The following is a 15,606-nucleotide window of genomic DNA, read 5'->3' on the forward strand; positions in this document are numbered from 1 at the left end:
GAGCAGGCCCTTCTTAGGACAGTCAGTGGGCCCCCACTTACGAAAATTTCTGGATCTGCCACTGGGGATAGGGTGACCCTAGGGACTTCCCCTACATTTCATTTTATTTGTTATATTGTCCCATGCATGAATATATATGGTTTAGGGGTGGGGATCTCATTGGTTTCAAAGTTCTCAAACAGGAGGGGTAGGGTGACCCCAGGGATTCCATCTATATTTCATTTAATTAGTTATAGTTATTTTATTTGATTTGTTATATTGTATAGTTAAGTATGAGTATATATGGTGTAGGGGTAAGGATCTTGACCATTTTCAAGTTCTCAAACAGGAGGGTGTACAGTGACCTCAGGGACTCCCCTATCTTTCATTTGAATTGTTATATTGTCCCGTACATGAATATATGGTTAAGGGGTGGCGATCTCAACGGGTTTCAAATTCTCAAACAGGAGGGGGTGGGGTGACCCAAGGGACTCCCCTATATTTCATCTGATTTGTTATATTGTCCCATACATGAAAATATATGGTTTATGGGGTGGGGATCTGGACCATTTTTAAATTCTAAAACAGGAAGGGTGGGTGACCCCCCAGCGACTCTTTCTATATTTCATTTGATTTTTCATATTGTCACAAACATGAATATATATGGTTGCACCCCCCCCCCCCCCCCCCCCTCCACTTAAATTTGCAAAGCATGGGTTGTTCTCAGCTTAATAAAGAATATTCCGATAATTTTACCTCAAATTTTTTTAGCCTCGCTCTGCTCGGCGAAAATTTAAGTTTGCGCCCTTCCTAACCTAAAATCCTGCATCTGCCCCTCATATGGTTTAGGGGTGGGGAGCTGGACGTTTCCAAGTTATCAAACAGGTGGGGTAGAGTGGCCCAAAGAATGCCACCTATATATCATATGATTTACTTACATTTAGGTATAAATAATATAGTTGCATTATTTGTGAAAATAAAGAAAGACACTTTCAGCTACTTTAATTGACCCTTCAAAATTGAGAAAAACAAATAACCCTTCGAAATTGCAGTAATATGTTTACACTTTAAAAGCATCTCACATGCATTATCATCATTTATCACTGATAAAGAAAATTTAGACTGTGACCATGAATATGTATATTTTTAGATATACTGTTCCCAGCTGTCACATTGTATTGGATTTTTAAATTAAAATTTGTCAAAAAGTAATTTTGAGTTTCTGTACCGAGGCGGGTGTAGGGGGGGGGCAGGGGGCCCGGCCCCCCCTTTTTCGGAAAAATTTGGTTACTTATATAGGGAATCATTGAAGCGTGACTGAAGCGGGCCCCCTCTTACATTGTAGGTCAGTCAGTGGGCCCCCACTTATGTAGATTTCTGGATCCGCCACTGCTGTATAAAATATTTTTCTGCTTTTTCTTTCTTTTACATATATCTTCTAGTGTTTATATTCATTTACCATGCATAGATTTATTTTTTCATCTGCTTTGATTTATTTAGTAATTGATCGCCAAACCCGGAATTATCCTTATCCGCTTCCGGAATCGTATCCGATATTGTAAAATTTTGTCTTCACGGCCGCCATTGTTATGTGTTTACAATGTTGTTTTTGTCAATCAGATACGATTTTACTCGAATTTATACAATATTTGTCGGCGATTTTCTGTATAAAGCTAGCGGTTGAACAAAATGAATATCGCTGTCATAAATAATAATGATAAAAATAAGTTTTTAGCTCGTTTAATTGGAGACTTTGGTGAACATGGTGAAAAGGTTTGCAAAGTAATTTCTTATTTTCTTTCAAGTAGAAGGCAACTACGTTGGGCGTAGCTAGAAACCAACTATCCTATTCGAAATTCCGCTTGCAAAAGTGGAAGGTCGAGGACCTCGGACCACCGCTAATTTACACACATGCCTCTAAATTGAAAAGCTACGAAAATTTCTTTTTCTAATTTGAAATTGCCGCCAACAGCATGAACAGTTGAACTTATTATATAATAGACTACCGACGTAGTTGTACTACGTATTGATGACAAACAATATCCCTACGACTTTTGCCATTTGGGAAATCTAAACTACTTGTCTTAAGAGATTTTCGGCAATTAAATAGTTCATACAATTGTTCTTTGACATCTTGGCTAGAAGCACAAGTCATAATGAACTGCACAAGGATTCTTAATAAGCACTACTTCCTATGTGTAACTTCAAAACTTTTGGATAAATCGACGATCATTTAAGGTTTTTCTGGTCATATTTTTTGTAATCCAGAATAAAAAGTATTAAAAAAGTGTTCAATTAGTTATATATAACATAGTAGCGAGCTAGGTAATAACAATGGCAAGTATTTCAGCATTTATTGGGTAGAACACAAATCTAGGGTGCTCGCATAATGCAGCTTAACTGCATAAAAATGACCCTACCCATATTTGTACTTAATATGAGTCTTGAGGTACTGTGGATTCATTATTATTCGTTGGAACTTGCTTTCGTGGATTTTCATGGGTACCAGTATACCACGAATTTAAATGTTTAAAGAATATTAAATTTTCTATAGCCTTGCATGCATCCCCACAAAACCACAAAATTAAATATCCACGAACATGTACGTTCCTTAATCCACAAAAATTGGTACCCACACAAAAATGTTTTGTATTAGAGGTACATTCAATACTTTTTATATCTTCTTCTAAGGAATTAATCATGTGCAGATATAATCCTAAAGAACATATAAACCTTTACCTTTACATATTTAAATGGTGCTGGTTTTCTGTCTTGTCTTTCTTTCTCCACTTGTTCTTTGTTGGCTTTCACTGCCTTCCATACTTTGAATGCCTCTGTTGCTTCATAAACACCTTAAAACATTAACATGGCATTAATCATGATAAAATCCTTTAATGAATAAAAAATTTCTTTTTCTTTTTTGGGAGTTATACAGCAAATAATTCTTTATTCCAACAGTTAAAAATAAGAAAGAAAATAACTAGAGACTCTTAAGTGTCGCTCACCTTGGTCTATGTGCATATTAAACAAAGGACACAGATGTATTCATGACAAAATTGTGTTTAGGTGATGGTGATGTGTTTGTAGATCTTTCTTTACTGAACATTCTTGCTACTTACAATATTCTCTATCTATAATGCACTTGGCCCTTTAGTTACAGAGGAAAATATTTTGTAACATTAGTAAAAAAAATTTAAAATTGACTCCTTCAGGGGTCAACTGACCATTTTGGTCATGTTTGACTTATTTGTAGATCTTACTTTGCTGAACATTATTGCTGTGTACAGTTTATCTATATCTATAATAGTATTCAAGATAATAACCATAAAAGCAGCAAAATTTCCTTAAAAATGACCAACAACCAGTTGTCCAATTCATCTGAAAATTTCAAGACAGATAGATATTGACTTGTTAAACAATTTAACGCCGTCATATTTGCTCTAAATGCTTTAGTTTCAGAGTTATAAGCCAAAATCTACATTTTACCCCCATGTTTTTGCTATGGTGGCCATCTTGGTTGGTTGGCTGGGTCACCGCACACATTTTTCAAACAAGATACCCTAATAATGATTGTGGCTAAGTTTGGTTAATTTTGGCCCCATAGTTTCAGAGGAAAAGATTTTTGTAAAAGATTACAAAAATTTACGAAAAATTGGTAAAAAATTACTATAAAGGGCAATTTCTCCTTCAGGGGTCAACTGACCATTTTGGTCATGTTGAATTATTTGTAGATCTTACTTTGTTGAACATTATTGCTGTGTACAGTTTATCTCTATCTATAATAATATTCAAGATAATAACCAAAAACGGCAAAATTTCCTTAAAATAACCAATTCAGGGGCAGCAACACAACACCTGGTTGTCCGATTCATCTGAAAATTTTAGGGCAGATAGATGTTGACTTGATAAACAATTTTACCCCGTCAGATTTGCTCTTTATGCTTTGGTTTCAGAGTTATAAGCCAAAATCTACATTGTACCCCATTGTTCTATTTTTAGCCATGGCGGCCATCTTGGTTGGTTGGCTGTGTCACCGGATACATTTTTTTAAACTAGATACCCCAATGATGATTGTGGCCAAGTTTGGTTAAATTTGGCCCAGTAGTTTCAGAGGAGCAGATTTTTGTAAAAGTTAACAATGACGGACCCTTTGGGCCAGGCGAGCTAAAAATGAATGGAAATTGGAAAACAATTCCCTCTAAAAGAGACATCAGATTTAACATCCCTATTAGGACAGGACATAGCTGCAATTTTATACATCCTGCATAACCAAAATGGTGCCACTTTAAGAATAGTTTTACTGTCTGCCAAAAGACTAAAGTGACCATTGATCAAATATGTTCAATGAAACAGAACCTTAGCTAAAAAAGAAAAAAGAAACATATATATACACAATGGTATTCCAACTGGATAAAATAACAAGAGGCTCTCAAGAGCCTGAATCGCTCACCTGAATTTTTTTGGTTTAATCTCTCATCAATGATTATTTTGGCTTTTCAATTTATTTAAATGTTCTTTGAATCGTCCTATTTTCTTCAAAAGCAAAAAAAAATCATTTTCTCCTATGTTCTATTTTAGCCATAGGAGCTATGTTTCTTGACATACAAGGAAATGAAATATAAAATTTATACTAGATACTCTGAAACTCTGAAACTCATTTAGCCTAAGTTTGGCTGAAATTGATACAGCAGTTTCATAAGAGAAGATTTTTTAAAGTAAGTCAACATGATGAACAAATTGTGAAAAAAGTCTTTAAAGGGCAATAACTCCTAAAGAGGTCAATTGACAATTTTGGTCAAATTGACTTATTTGTAGATCTTACTTTGCTGATCATATTTGCTGTTTACAGTTTATCTTTATCTATAATAATATTCAAGATAATGACCAAAAACTGCAAAATTTCCTTAAAATTACCAATTAAGTGGCAGCAACCCAACAATTGGATGTTTGATTCATCTGAAAATTTCAGGGATGATAGATATTGACCTAATGAACATTTTTACTCATGTCAGATTTGCTCTTAATGCTTTCGTTTTTGAGATATAAGCCAAAAACTGCATTTGACCCCTATGTTCTATTTTAAGTAACGGCGGCCATGTTTTTTGACGGATCAAAAAATCAAAGCACACACTTTGTGCAGGATAATCTAAGGAACAACCATGCTAAGTTTTAACCAAATCCATTCAGTAGTTTCAGAGGAGAAGATTTTTTAAAGTTAGCAAATATGATGAACAAATTGTGAAAAATTGTCATTAAAGGACAATAACCCCTTAAGGGGTCAATTGACAATTTTGGTCATATTAACTTATTTGTAGATCTTACTTTGCTGATCATATTTGCTGTTTACAGTTTATCTTTATCTATAATAATATTCAAGATAATGACCAAAAACTGCAAAATTTCCTTAAAATTACCAATTAAGTGGCAGCAACCCAACAATTGGATGTTTGATTCATCTGAAAATTTCAGGGATGATAGATATTGACCTAATGAACATTTTTACTCATGTCAGATTTGCTCTTAATGCTTTCGTTTTTGAGATATAAGCCAAAAACTGCATTTGACCCCTATGTTCTATTTTAAGTAACGGCGGCCATGTTTTTTGACGGATCAAAAATCAAAGCACACACTTTGTGCAGGATAATCTAAGGAACAACCATGCTAAGTTTAAACCAAATCCATTCAGTAGTTTCAGAGGAGAAGATTTTTTAAAGTTAGCAAATATGATGAACAAATTGTGAAAAATTGTCATTAAAGGACAATAACCCCTTAAGGGGTCAATTGACAATTTTGGTCATATTAACTTATTTGTAGATCTTACTTTGCTGATCCTTTTTGCTGTTTACAGTTTATCTTTATCTATAATAATATTCAAGATAATGACCAAAAACTGCAAAATTTCCTTAAAATTACCAATTAAGTGGCAGCAACCCAACAATGGTTTGTTTGATTCATCTGAAAATTTCAGGGCTGATAGATATTGACCTAATGAACATTTTTACTCCATGTCAGATTTGCTCTTAATGCTTTCGTTTTTGAGATATAAGCCAAAAACTGCATTTGACCCCTATGTTCTATTTTAAGTAACGGCGGCCATGTTTTTTGACGGATCAAAAATCGAAGCGCACATTTTGTGCAGGATATACTAAGGAACAATCATGTTAAGTTTCATTCAAATCCATTCAGTAGTTTCAGAGGAGAAGATGTTTGAAAAATTGTTAACGACGACAGACGACGACGACGACGGACGCCAAGTGATGAGAAAAGCTCACATGGCCTTTTAGGCCAGGTGAGCTAATAATTAAGTTTACCTTTGCTAAATATCTTAGCTAAATGCTTATTTGCTGTGTTTTCTTTTGAGGCTTTGTCACCTTCTTGGAATGCAAAACACCTGCAAGTTAGAGAGTGAAAACAGGAATATAAAGGTGTAAAAAATTTGTGTAGCCAACAAATCCTCCCCATATATCATGTATATCTTTAGTTGAAATGCAAAAATGAGAAAAGCAGAATAAAAGTCAACAAGGTGTGTTTTTATGATCAAGAATAACACAAACGTCATGTAGTAATACCTCAATTGAACAAGGTTGGAGTTAAGAACAAGGCTTCCAAAACGGTCATTTGTATTATGTCCGGTAAAAGTCCGGCTAGGCAAAGCATGAAACGGTCATCTACTTTTTATTTCAAGGCTTTTTCGGTCATTTTAACATAATTCACGATCTTTTTGACCCAACATTTTGCCTTTAATATCCACACATTTCCGGTCATAAAAGTGACATGACGATTAATTACTATCAAAACAACCCCTACTTCAATACTTTCTAATTTTAATCAAGGCTAATTAGTTGTTGGACAGCTGAAATCTACCTGTTCATGTGACAGGTAAACAATTTTCAATACCAGACATCGTATAAATTGATCGGTCTATTCACAATCATTTTCTTACATTTCAGCGGTTTGTATCTAATTGATTTAGTCCAAAAGATTAAAATTATAAGAAATTAGTTTATCAACATGATTTGATGAAAAATTTAGAAAGGTTTTAAATAAAAAATCGTCAGAACTACTTTGTATGAAGTAGAACACGTGGGCGCATGTGCACAGATGGGAAATTTAATTATGCATCCTACATTTCTTAATAAATGCTAAAATTATCATTGATACCTGTATCTAACATTCATTTCAAGTATTTTGTTTAAGAAATAACGTGGAAAGAGCTTTTTCAATCAAGTCATGCTTTGTAAGCGTACACAGATTTTACGCATTCGTTTATGGTCCATGTTTTACCACTGTCAAGTCAACATCTGGTTTTAGAAAAATGTAATTTTAAAAACAAAAGGAAAGTTTGACAATGTCATTTTGCACAAATAAAGAGCCTAATGCAGACATGAGCATGCTGATGTGCACACTTTGAATGATGCACTGCCAATTTAACAGTTTACATCCGAACATCAAATTCATATCAAAGTAAAGTTTAAAATCGTTTTTTTTTTTAAATCTAATATCAATCATTGGAATGGCCACCTGATTACCATAATTGCCTTTTGTGACTTAGTCTTAAGGGATTAAAATCGGGATCAGATATAAAATGTTCGGCTGGCTCAAATTCTTTTTGGAAGCCCTGGTTAAGAATACTATTATTTTACAATAGGAAAATCAATTAAGATCTGCATTTCATGGTAAATGAAATTAAAAAAAAAAGTCATACTTCGAACAGACTTTAGTAAATCTCTTCATCTGAGAAAGATTGAACTTTATATTTCATTTAGAAAAAGTATTTTGACTTGTAGAAGTAATGTATTTGGAGATTATATCGCATGAGAATGCTGTCCAGTCTAAAAATGATATTTGTTTTGCTACATACCTTCCTTTATGGATCCAGTAATAATCTTTCGAACCAAAAAACTGTACAGGAAATTCTCCAACACCATGAGCTTTGTGCTGTATATTATGTGGAACATTGGCAGGATGACACACTTGACATGGCCACCATCTGTAATAGGTGTAATGAACACATTTAATATTGTAAAAAACAGCATATCAAATTGAAATACTTTCATCAACGAACTCATGTAGTCTCCTTTAAATTAACACTGAACTTGGTTACCATAGCCAATTTACAGCTAGTCAGAATAGTCCAAAGCTCTTTTTTTTTTTATTTTGCTTGGCCATGCATAAAATTTCAGTTCCCCATAAATTTTAAATGAAATGCCTTTGTAAGCTGCATCATATTGTTCAAAATAATCAAAACATTCAGGTTGTTTTATATTATCTGCAAAATGCTGAATTTTCTGTTTATTGTTGATTACTTATAACTTAATAGATAAGGATCACCATGATCTGTGGTCTATTCAAACATTTACTAACTGCATTTGTATCAAATTCACTTTTCCTTATATTTTATGAAACTTTTGGAATAGTCTTGGAAAGTTCATTTACATTAAATCAAGTTAAATACCTGTATGTTCCTAACTTGACCCATACAATATCGCCATATAACGGTCTTTTCCCAGCAGCACACTCAGCACAATAAAAGCTTCCTTCTGTTGACTTAATCTTGACACAGTCTGCATGGAAAGCTGCTGGGCAACTCTCACAGCATATTAATGATCCACCTGTGAAATGACAGAAATGAGCCATACAAAATATTTATAGGAATTATCCCATTCTGATATAAAACTTTAATTGGTAGATGGTACAGGACTAGTACATGTAAAATCAATTTAGTATGATTAATATACCAAAAGTCATGATAGAAGATATAAAATACTTAAAAAGGGCAATTAACCGAATTTTGCATAGACAAGTGGAACTTTGTATTCTGAGAAAAAACTAGGACACCTTTACATGGCTATATTAAGCTAAATGGCAAGATCTTCAACCTAAACAGTACAACATTAAAGACTTTAAAACCAAAAGAAAATCTATAACTAGCTCTTGTTGGTTTTGTAGGCATCTAAATTTATTACAGCTACACGATAAATATCAGCACATGCTATACTGACTGTACATATGTACACATAATTGTTTTGGTATTTAAATAAGCCTTATTGAAGGTGTAACTAATGAAAGACCTGGATGTTTGTTAAGCCTAGGAAATAAATGTGACTATACATGCTGGTTGCTTTTTTGGTTATCAGACTTACCATTGTTACAAGAGAAACACCAGGACACATTTACATGACTATGTACAGCCTTATTTGACTTTGATGGTTTGAAATGTTTAGGACAAACAATGTTATAACCAGGCAAATTAAGACTTCCAGCTCCTATACAGAACTCTCCAACATGGTATGCTGTGGGACATCTCACACACCGCAATAATCTTGCACCTGAAAAATAACATATGTGTTTAAATCTTCTAATAAAACAGTCAAGCTTAAACAGTCTTTCTTCTTTTAATTTAAGTGGTCTTTCTTCTTTTAATTTAAGTGTTCTCCAGATAGAATGCTAGACTGCTGTTTAATGAATTTGAAATTGGCATTCCTGTTTTTATTCACATTACAAACTAGCAGATTGAAAATCCTACTCGTTAGGTTAATACTCAAGTACAAAACAGAGCTCAAGATAATGTCATAATGATAACTGAATTTGCATATAATATTTGTCATGGATTTGCAATAAATCATTCTTCATTTTCATCCGCTCTATTTCGACAAAATACTAATAAGTAAATAACTGTATAACTCGTACTTTAAATCTAGAAATATTTTTTTGATGTACAGCATTTTAACTGGGTATGTATAAATATTATTGATTAGTGTTACAAGAGCTCTCCTTAGATATTCTATATTTATAGATTATTGTTGATCATCTCAACCAGATTGATTTTCTCGCTTGAGCCAGGACGGCGAAAGCGAGAAAGGCAATCGAGTTGAGATGACCAATGATAATCTGTTTATCGCTATTTTACCTATGACAACCGCATGTCAATTTCATTAGCAACGCCATGTGCCTTCGTCCATTTGACTTCTATGTATTTGCAGAAAAAAATTCTTATAAAATTCATTTTTATGAATTAATATTTTTTCCTTGATGTATGTTAATATATGATTTATAAGAACTCTGACTATTAATTTCATAATTTTTGGTCAATAATTAAAAAAGTTTCCCTTTAGGTCTCTATGTTAATTTTATTTTTTGAAGTGTTGATTACCTGATGGAGTGAGTACAAGTAGTGTAACGGCCTTCCAATCAAAACAAAAACAACATACATGTGCTTTTAATGTTTGTTTATTATGTACCATGTGACTAGACCTATTTGAATATTAAAGGACACCAATGAAATGATAATCACTTCGTAGTTTTGATTATTGATTTTATATCAGTATATAAGTTAACTTATAATACGCAAGCTTTTCATGCTTTTAGTATGGTGAGTTGTACAACAAGACAAAGAGGCTCTGAAAAGTATTATTAAAATTAATATACATTCAGTTATTTGTTTTAAAATGTGCATTTGCACATTTTGGAAGCAAACAATTTCGGAAAATAAAAAATATGTTTATAGTCATAGCTCATATCAACTAACATAACATATGAAGGTAAACATATATAACAATATTCATTTTCATATGCTTTGCCTATAAAGTACTATTTTACTAGTTTATACAATTTCTAATACTTTTAAACATAAAACTGAAAATGCAGAATCCTATCATATATAGAACGATTAGTACAATCACATGACATGAAATCTAAGTTTGGTTGCTGGTTAGTAAAGGTCATTTTAATATTTGAATATACAAAGTCACATGATGATGGTACACATAAACAAACATTAAAAGCACATGTATGTTGTCTTTGTTTTGATTGAAAGGTTGTTACACTACTTGTACTCACTCCATCAGGTAATCAACACTCCAAAAAATAAAATTAACATAGAGACCTAATGGGAAACTTTTTTAATTATTGCCCAAAAATTATGAAATTAATAGTCAGAGTTCGTATATATCATATATTAACATACATCAAGAAAAAATATTAATTTATAAAAATGAATTTGTAAGATTTTTTTTCTGTAAATATATAGAAGTCAAATGGACAATAGTTTCTAGCGATAATTTTCCATCTCAAGCGAGTAGCATGATATGAAAATAATCACAAAATAAGATCAAAGGAAAAATGCACAAAATAGCGATTAAACTATCCTAATGAATAAGAAATTTGAAATACCATCTTGTTTCTAAAACCTATAGCATCTCCTGCATAACACAACCTAAAGAAAATTAATTCAGATAGCATCACATTCAAGAAATAAAGCATCGCATTACCATGATGCTTAAAGGCCATAAGAAGAACACTGTACCAGACACATTGAAATTAACTAGCTCACATGTTTGTATGAAATTATTTTTGTGAAAAAGTGTTCAAACCTTTCGATGACTTGTCTTTCTTAGTTTGTTCAGCACAACAACTTTCACAGGCATGAAGTGGACATGTGAAGTTTTTATTCTCACATTTAGCATATTGAAGGGATTTAACACAGTCCTCATGGTAAAATTTTCCACATTGTACAACTCCACACTTTCTTGTGTTTGTGTCAGCTTTCTTACACTTAAAACAAGTGTGATTTCCTGCAAAAAAACAACCAAAAAAATAATTTTATTTGGTCTTCAAAGTTGATCAATTTTACATGAATATTATGAAATACATGGAGTGTTTATTGCCCTTACAGAAAATATACATGAAGTTACAATCCCTTTCTTTAACACCCATATTTGTATTCTCATAACATAAATAACAGATTTCTAAAATTGAAAATATGTTATGTTATATAATAATATTTTAGATTTTAACGAGAGAAATTTATGTATTACTGAAAAATTATTACACCAGGGTTTTCGATATCACAAACTAGTCAAAACATTTACTAAATTTTATCATCGGTATAAAGACATCATTCGTAAACATAGCTCAACATGCAGACTTCTAATACGTTCAGGTATTTCACATCCAATTTTTTATGGAAATATTCTTTATAAAGAACAAAGGTGTCAGTATTCACCTCAGAAACTTACAAAACCTTTGAATAGACTTATTAAGAAGGGATATAATTACGATACTGTTGTCAAGTCATTAAAGATTGCATATTTTGGCGTTAATATTGAGTCACTGATAAGGTCTTTGCATCGGAACTAAACACATTTATTCTAAAAACAGTTGTTGGCATGACACGGGTTATGTTCTTCTCATATATGTTATGATGGTATGATACTAAACCCCTAACGGGAAGGATTGTGCCTGATGTTCATATGATGAAATCATAATCTTTTAGTCAGTTTAATTGAAGTCTGGAGCTGGCATGTCAGTTAACTGCTAGTAGTCTGTTGTTATTTATGTATTATTGTCATTTTGTTTATTTTCTTTGGTTACATCTTCTGACATCAGACTCGGACTTCTCTTGAACTGAATTTTAATGTGCGTATTGTTATGTGTTTACTTTTCTACACTGGTTAGAGGTATAGGGGGAGGGTTGAGATCTCACAAACATGTTAAACCCCGCCGCATTTTTGCGCCTGTCCCAAGTCAGGAGCCTCTGGCCTTTGTTAGTCTTGTATTATTTTAATTTTAGTTTCTTGTGTACAATTTGGAAATTAGTATGGCGTTCATTATCACTGGACTAGTATATATTTGTTTAGGGGCCAGCTGAAGGACGCCTCCGGGTGCGGGAATTTCTCGCTACATTGAAGACATGTTGGTGACCCTCTGCTGTTGTTTTTTATTTGATTGTTGTCTCTTTGACACATTCCCCATTTCCATTCTCAATTTTATCAATTGGATATTAAATAAATGTGATTAGTTATATTAAAGTTGGTTTCATTCTATGTTTGTAGTTGATTGTGGTTTGTCATTTTGTTTTTCATTTACTGTTTTAGCTTATTATAGAGTATTGGTGATGCTCATTGTTGAAGACCATAAGGTGACCCATGGTTGCTTAAATCCACTTCATTTGGTCCCTAGTGGATATTTGTCTCATTTACAATACACTACATCTCATAATATTTATATGTACAAATTTGTTCTGAATTCCTTAAATACCAAATACATTTATGGTGCACCATAATAATTGATCAATTTGATGTCCGAATAACAGCATAATGGGAATCATTATTTGAGGGGTAGTAATATCATGGATCGGTAGGTAAAAGTGAATCATAAATTAATATGGTTAACAAATTACAATTTTTCTATTATCTTGTATGCATACTTTGGCAAAACCATTGGAATCAAACATCCATGAAATTACATTGTTTTCTCAACACTGATACCCACAAAAACAAATAAATCTACCATATTGAATAATGCAATATGGGTAATTTATTTAGGATACTGGTACCTGTTGTACATTCATCACATTTAAAGTTCTCAGCTGCTGTATCTTTGAGACCCAGACAATTAGCATGGAAGGTGCCCAAACAAAGACCAGTACAGTCCAACAAATCTCCATCTTTCTCACATATCTGACAAATCTTTTCTGCTTTTTGAGGACCAGAAGAGGCTAATTTCAAAATCTCAAACTCAGGTTCTTCGTTTTCAAGGCCTGTAGGTTTAGGAGCAGCACTCTTTGAATTATCCTAGAATGTTAAAAACAATGTTTACACTGAATTATTTATCAACATACAAGATTATTAATTTCATTTTCTCCCATATAGATAACTTATCTAACATGCCTTATATGGTTTTTACCAATTACATGACTTTAAAATAATTAGTTCAAGCTTCCAAAGCATAATGATCTTATCCAATGCATAGCTTAAATTTGCTAATGATGTAACTTTAAAGACAGTTTTGTTATTATTTTACCAATTTTAAGTTTAAACAGTATTTATTAATGAAAAAAATTACCAGAATAAAATATTACAATGTTACATGAAGTTCAAATATGGAATTCAGAAACAAGTTTGGAAAATCTTATATAAATCAGTCCCCCAACTATACACATGGAAAAAAGTATTGCAACACCTTGATTTTTAAAAATTTGAAAAATCAGCCTCTTTTTTTGAATGGAATATAATAAAATATTTGTATAATATTATTGAAACATAGTTTATGATAACATTTGCATTGAAACGAACAAAAAATGTTTGAAAAAAAAATGATTTATATAACCACAATTTTAATAACAAAATGAAGTGTTTTTTGTACAAAAAAATGCATTTTACAACTTTTACTGTAGTCGAACCATACAATGTCAGACATTTCAAAATTAATCTTCAGATGACTGTTCACATCATGGTTGATCGTTATACACCAAAGAATTAGTACTTTGTGCACAGCCTCCGTTCAAACGGCCGCATCTAAACGTCTTCTGATTCATGCCAAAAATCGACTTATTTGTTGCTAAGGTAGCAGCAACCATTTCTGATGAAGAGCATTGTTTATTTCATGATGTGTTTGAACTGGGGTGTCCTTTCGCGCACGTTCCGCCCAATAATGTTCCATATATGCTCGATATGGTTCAAATCCGGGCTACGATCCGTCCAAGGAAGATGAACCGAGTTCCATTGGAACAATGGATCTTCCTCCACGATGCTAATTTTCAACTTTAGCGAGCTCTGCACTACATTGGATACGGAAAACTGTGTGTCTGTTTGTAAGCAAAGGTCTCTGAAATGGTCTTATCGCACGATAACCAGTAGCGATGAGTCGATCACGAACAGTTCTTGTTAAAAAGCTCCTGTATGCCCACCACTCTCTTTTTAGGATTGTATTGTATGCAATGGGTTTCCTTCTGACCAACCTTCATTATGCTTGATTTTCCCTAGCAAATGGTATAGGGGTCTTCTTTATCTCGGAAGGTCTTGAACATCGTTTAGTACCTTATTTTTAACTCAAAACGACTTATAGTGGAATGGTGATGACCAACAATATGTGCAGTTGTTACAGCGACATCCCTGCTTCTCTCATGCTGATAATATGCCATCTTGTTGCAGTTTAGAGTTGTCGAGGACCCATTACAAGGTGTCAATCACATAACTTTAAAAACTTGGTTATTTAATGTGTTGAAAACAATGAGGATGAAAACATCTGTTTTGCTGTTTACGGGTACAGTAGCTGCATGTGAAGATAAAAACTTATCGATTCGATATTTATTGATTAATCTCAGGTGATACTTAAATAATGTTTAAGTTGTTCTATTTTACCAAATTTTATCACAAAAAAATAAAAAGTGTTTTTTTTTATTTCAATTTCAATTTGGTGTTGCAATACTTTTTTCCATGTGTATATTTAGACTTGTATGCCATGCACTAAGTTTACCATTTTTTCTTGGAAGGTCATATTTATGTTTGTATGTTGGTTATCTACAGTAAAGATCAAAGATTAAAAACCAAGAAGTTATAGGATAATGTAGATGTTTATCAAAGTCAAACTGCCATATAAATAAATGCGAAAAATTACCTGATCTTCTTCATTTGGTACAACAGTTTCTTCTGTTTCCATTGGCTCAACCTAAAATATTCAGTGTAAGAATACATATATTGTAAAGAAAGATGGTCTGTTGTATTGATATGGATGAAACTCAGCAATGTAAAAAAAAATTCTTTCTTAATAAACATATTGTGATCATGACTATTCTTTGCCTGATAGAAGTCCACATTGTTAAAAGTTTATTTATACTGCAGCTCT

The 15,606-nt window shown here is 32.7% G+C and overlaps 1 protein-coding gene across 6 annotated transcripts in view; it reads right to left on the reverse strand.

Annotated features, from left to right (window-relative positions):
- LOC143071416 (histone-lysine N-methyltransferase NSD2-like) overlaps positions 1–15,606 on the reverse strand; it is a 38,537-nt gene that overhangs the window by 10,799 nt on the left and 12,132 nt on the right. For all 6 annotated transcript variants that reach the window (XM_076245682.1, XM_076245679.1, XM_076245680.1 and 3 more), the window contains 8 exons: positions 15,379–15,429; positions 13,316–13,553; positions 11,352–11,552; positions 9,123–9,308; positions 8,435–8,591; positions 7,841–7,969; positions 6,291–6,370; positions 2,719–2,831 (listed from right to left, as the gene is read on the reverse strand). In XM_076245682.1, coding sequence (XP_076101797.1) covers positions 2,719–2,831; positions 6,291–6,370; positions 7,841–7,969; positions 8,435–8,591; positions 9,123–9,308; positions 11,352–11,552; positions 13,316–13,553; positions 15,379–15,429 — 1,155 coding nt within the window. The remainder of the gene's footprint in view (positions 1–2,718; positions 2,832–6,290; positions 6,371–7,840; positions 7,970–8,434; positions 8,592–9,122; positions 9,309–11,351; positions 11,553–13,315; positions 13,554–15,378; positions 15,430–15,606) is intronic.

Source organism: Mytilus galloprovincialis, chromosome 4 (genome assembly GCF_965363235.1).
Source record: "Mytilus galloprovincialis chromosome 4, xbMytGall1.hap1.1, whole genome shotgun sequence".
Taxonomy (NCBI): domain Eukaryota; kingdom Metazoa; phylum Mollusca; class Bivalvia; order Mytilida; family Mytilidae; genus Mytilus; species Mytilus galloprovincialis.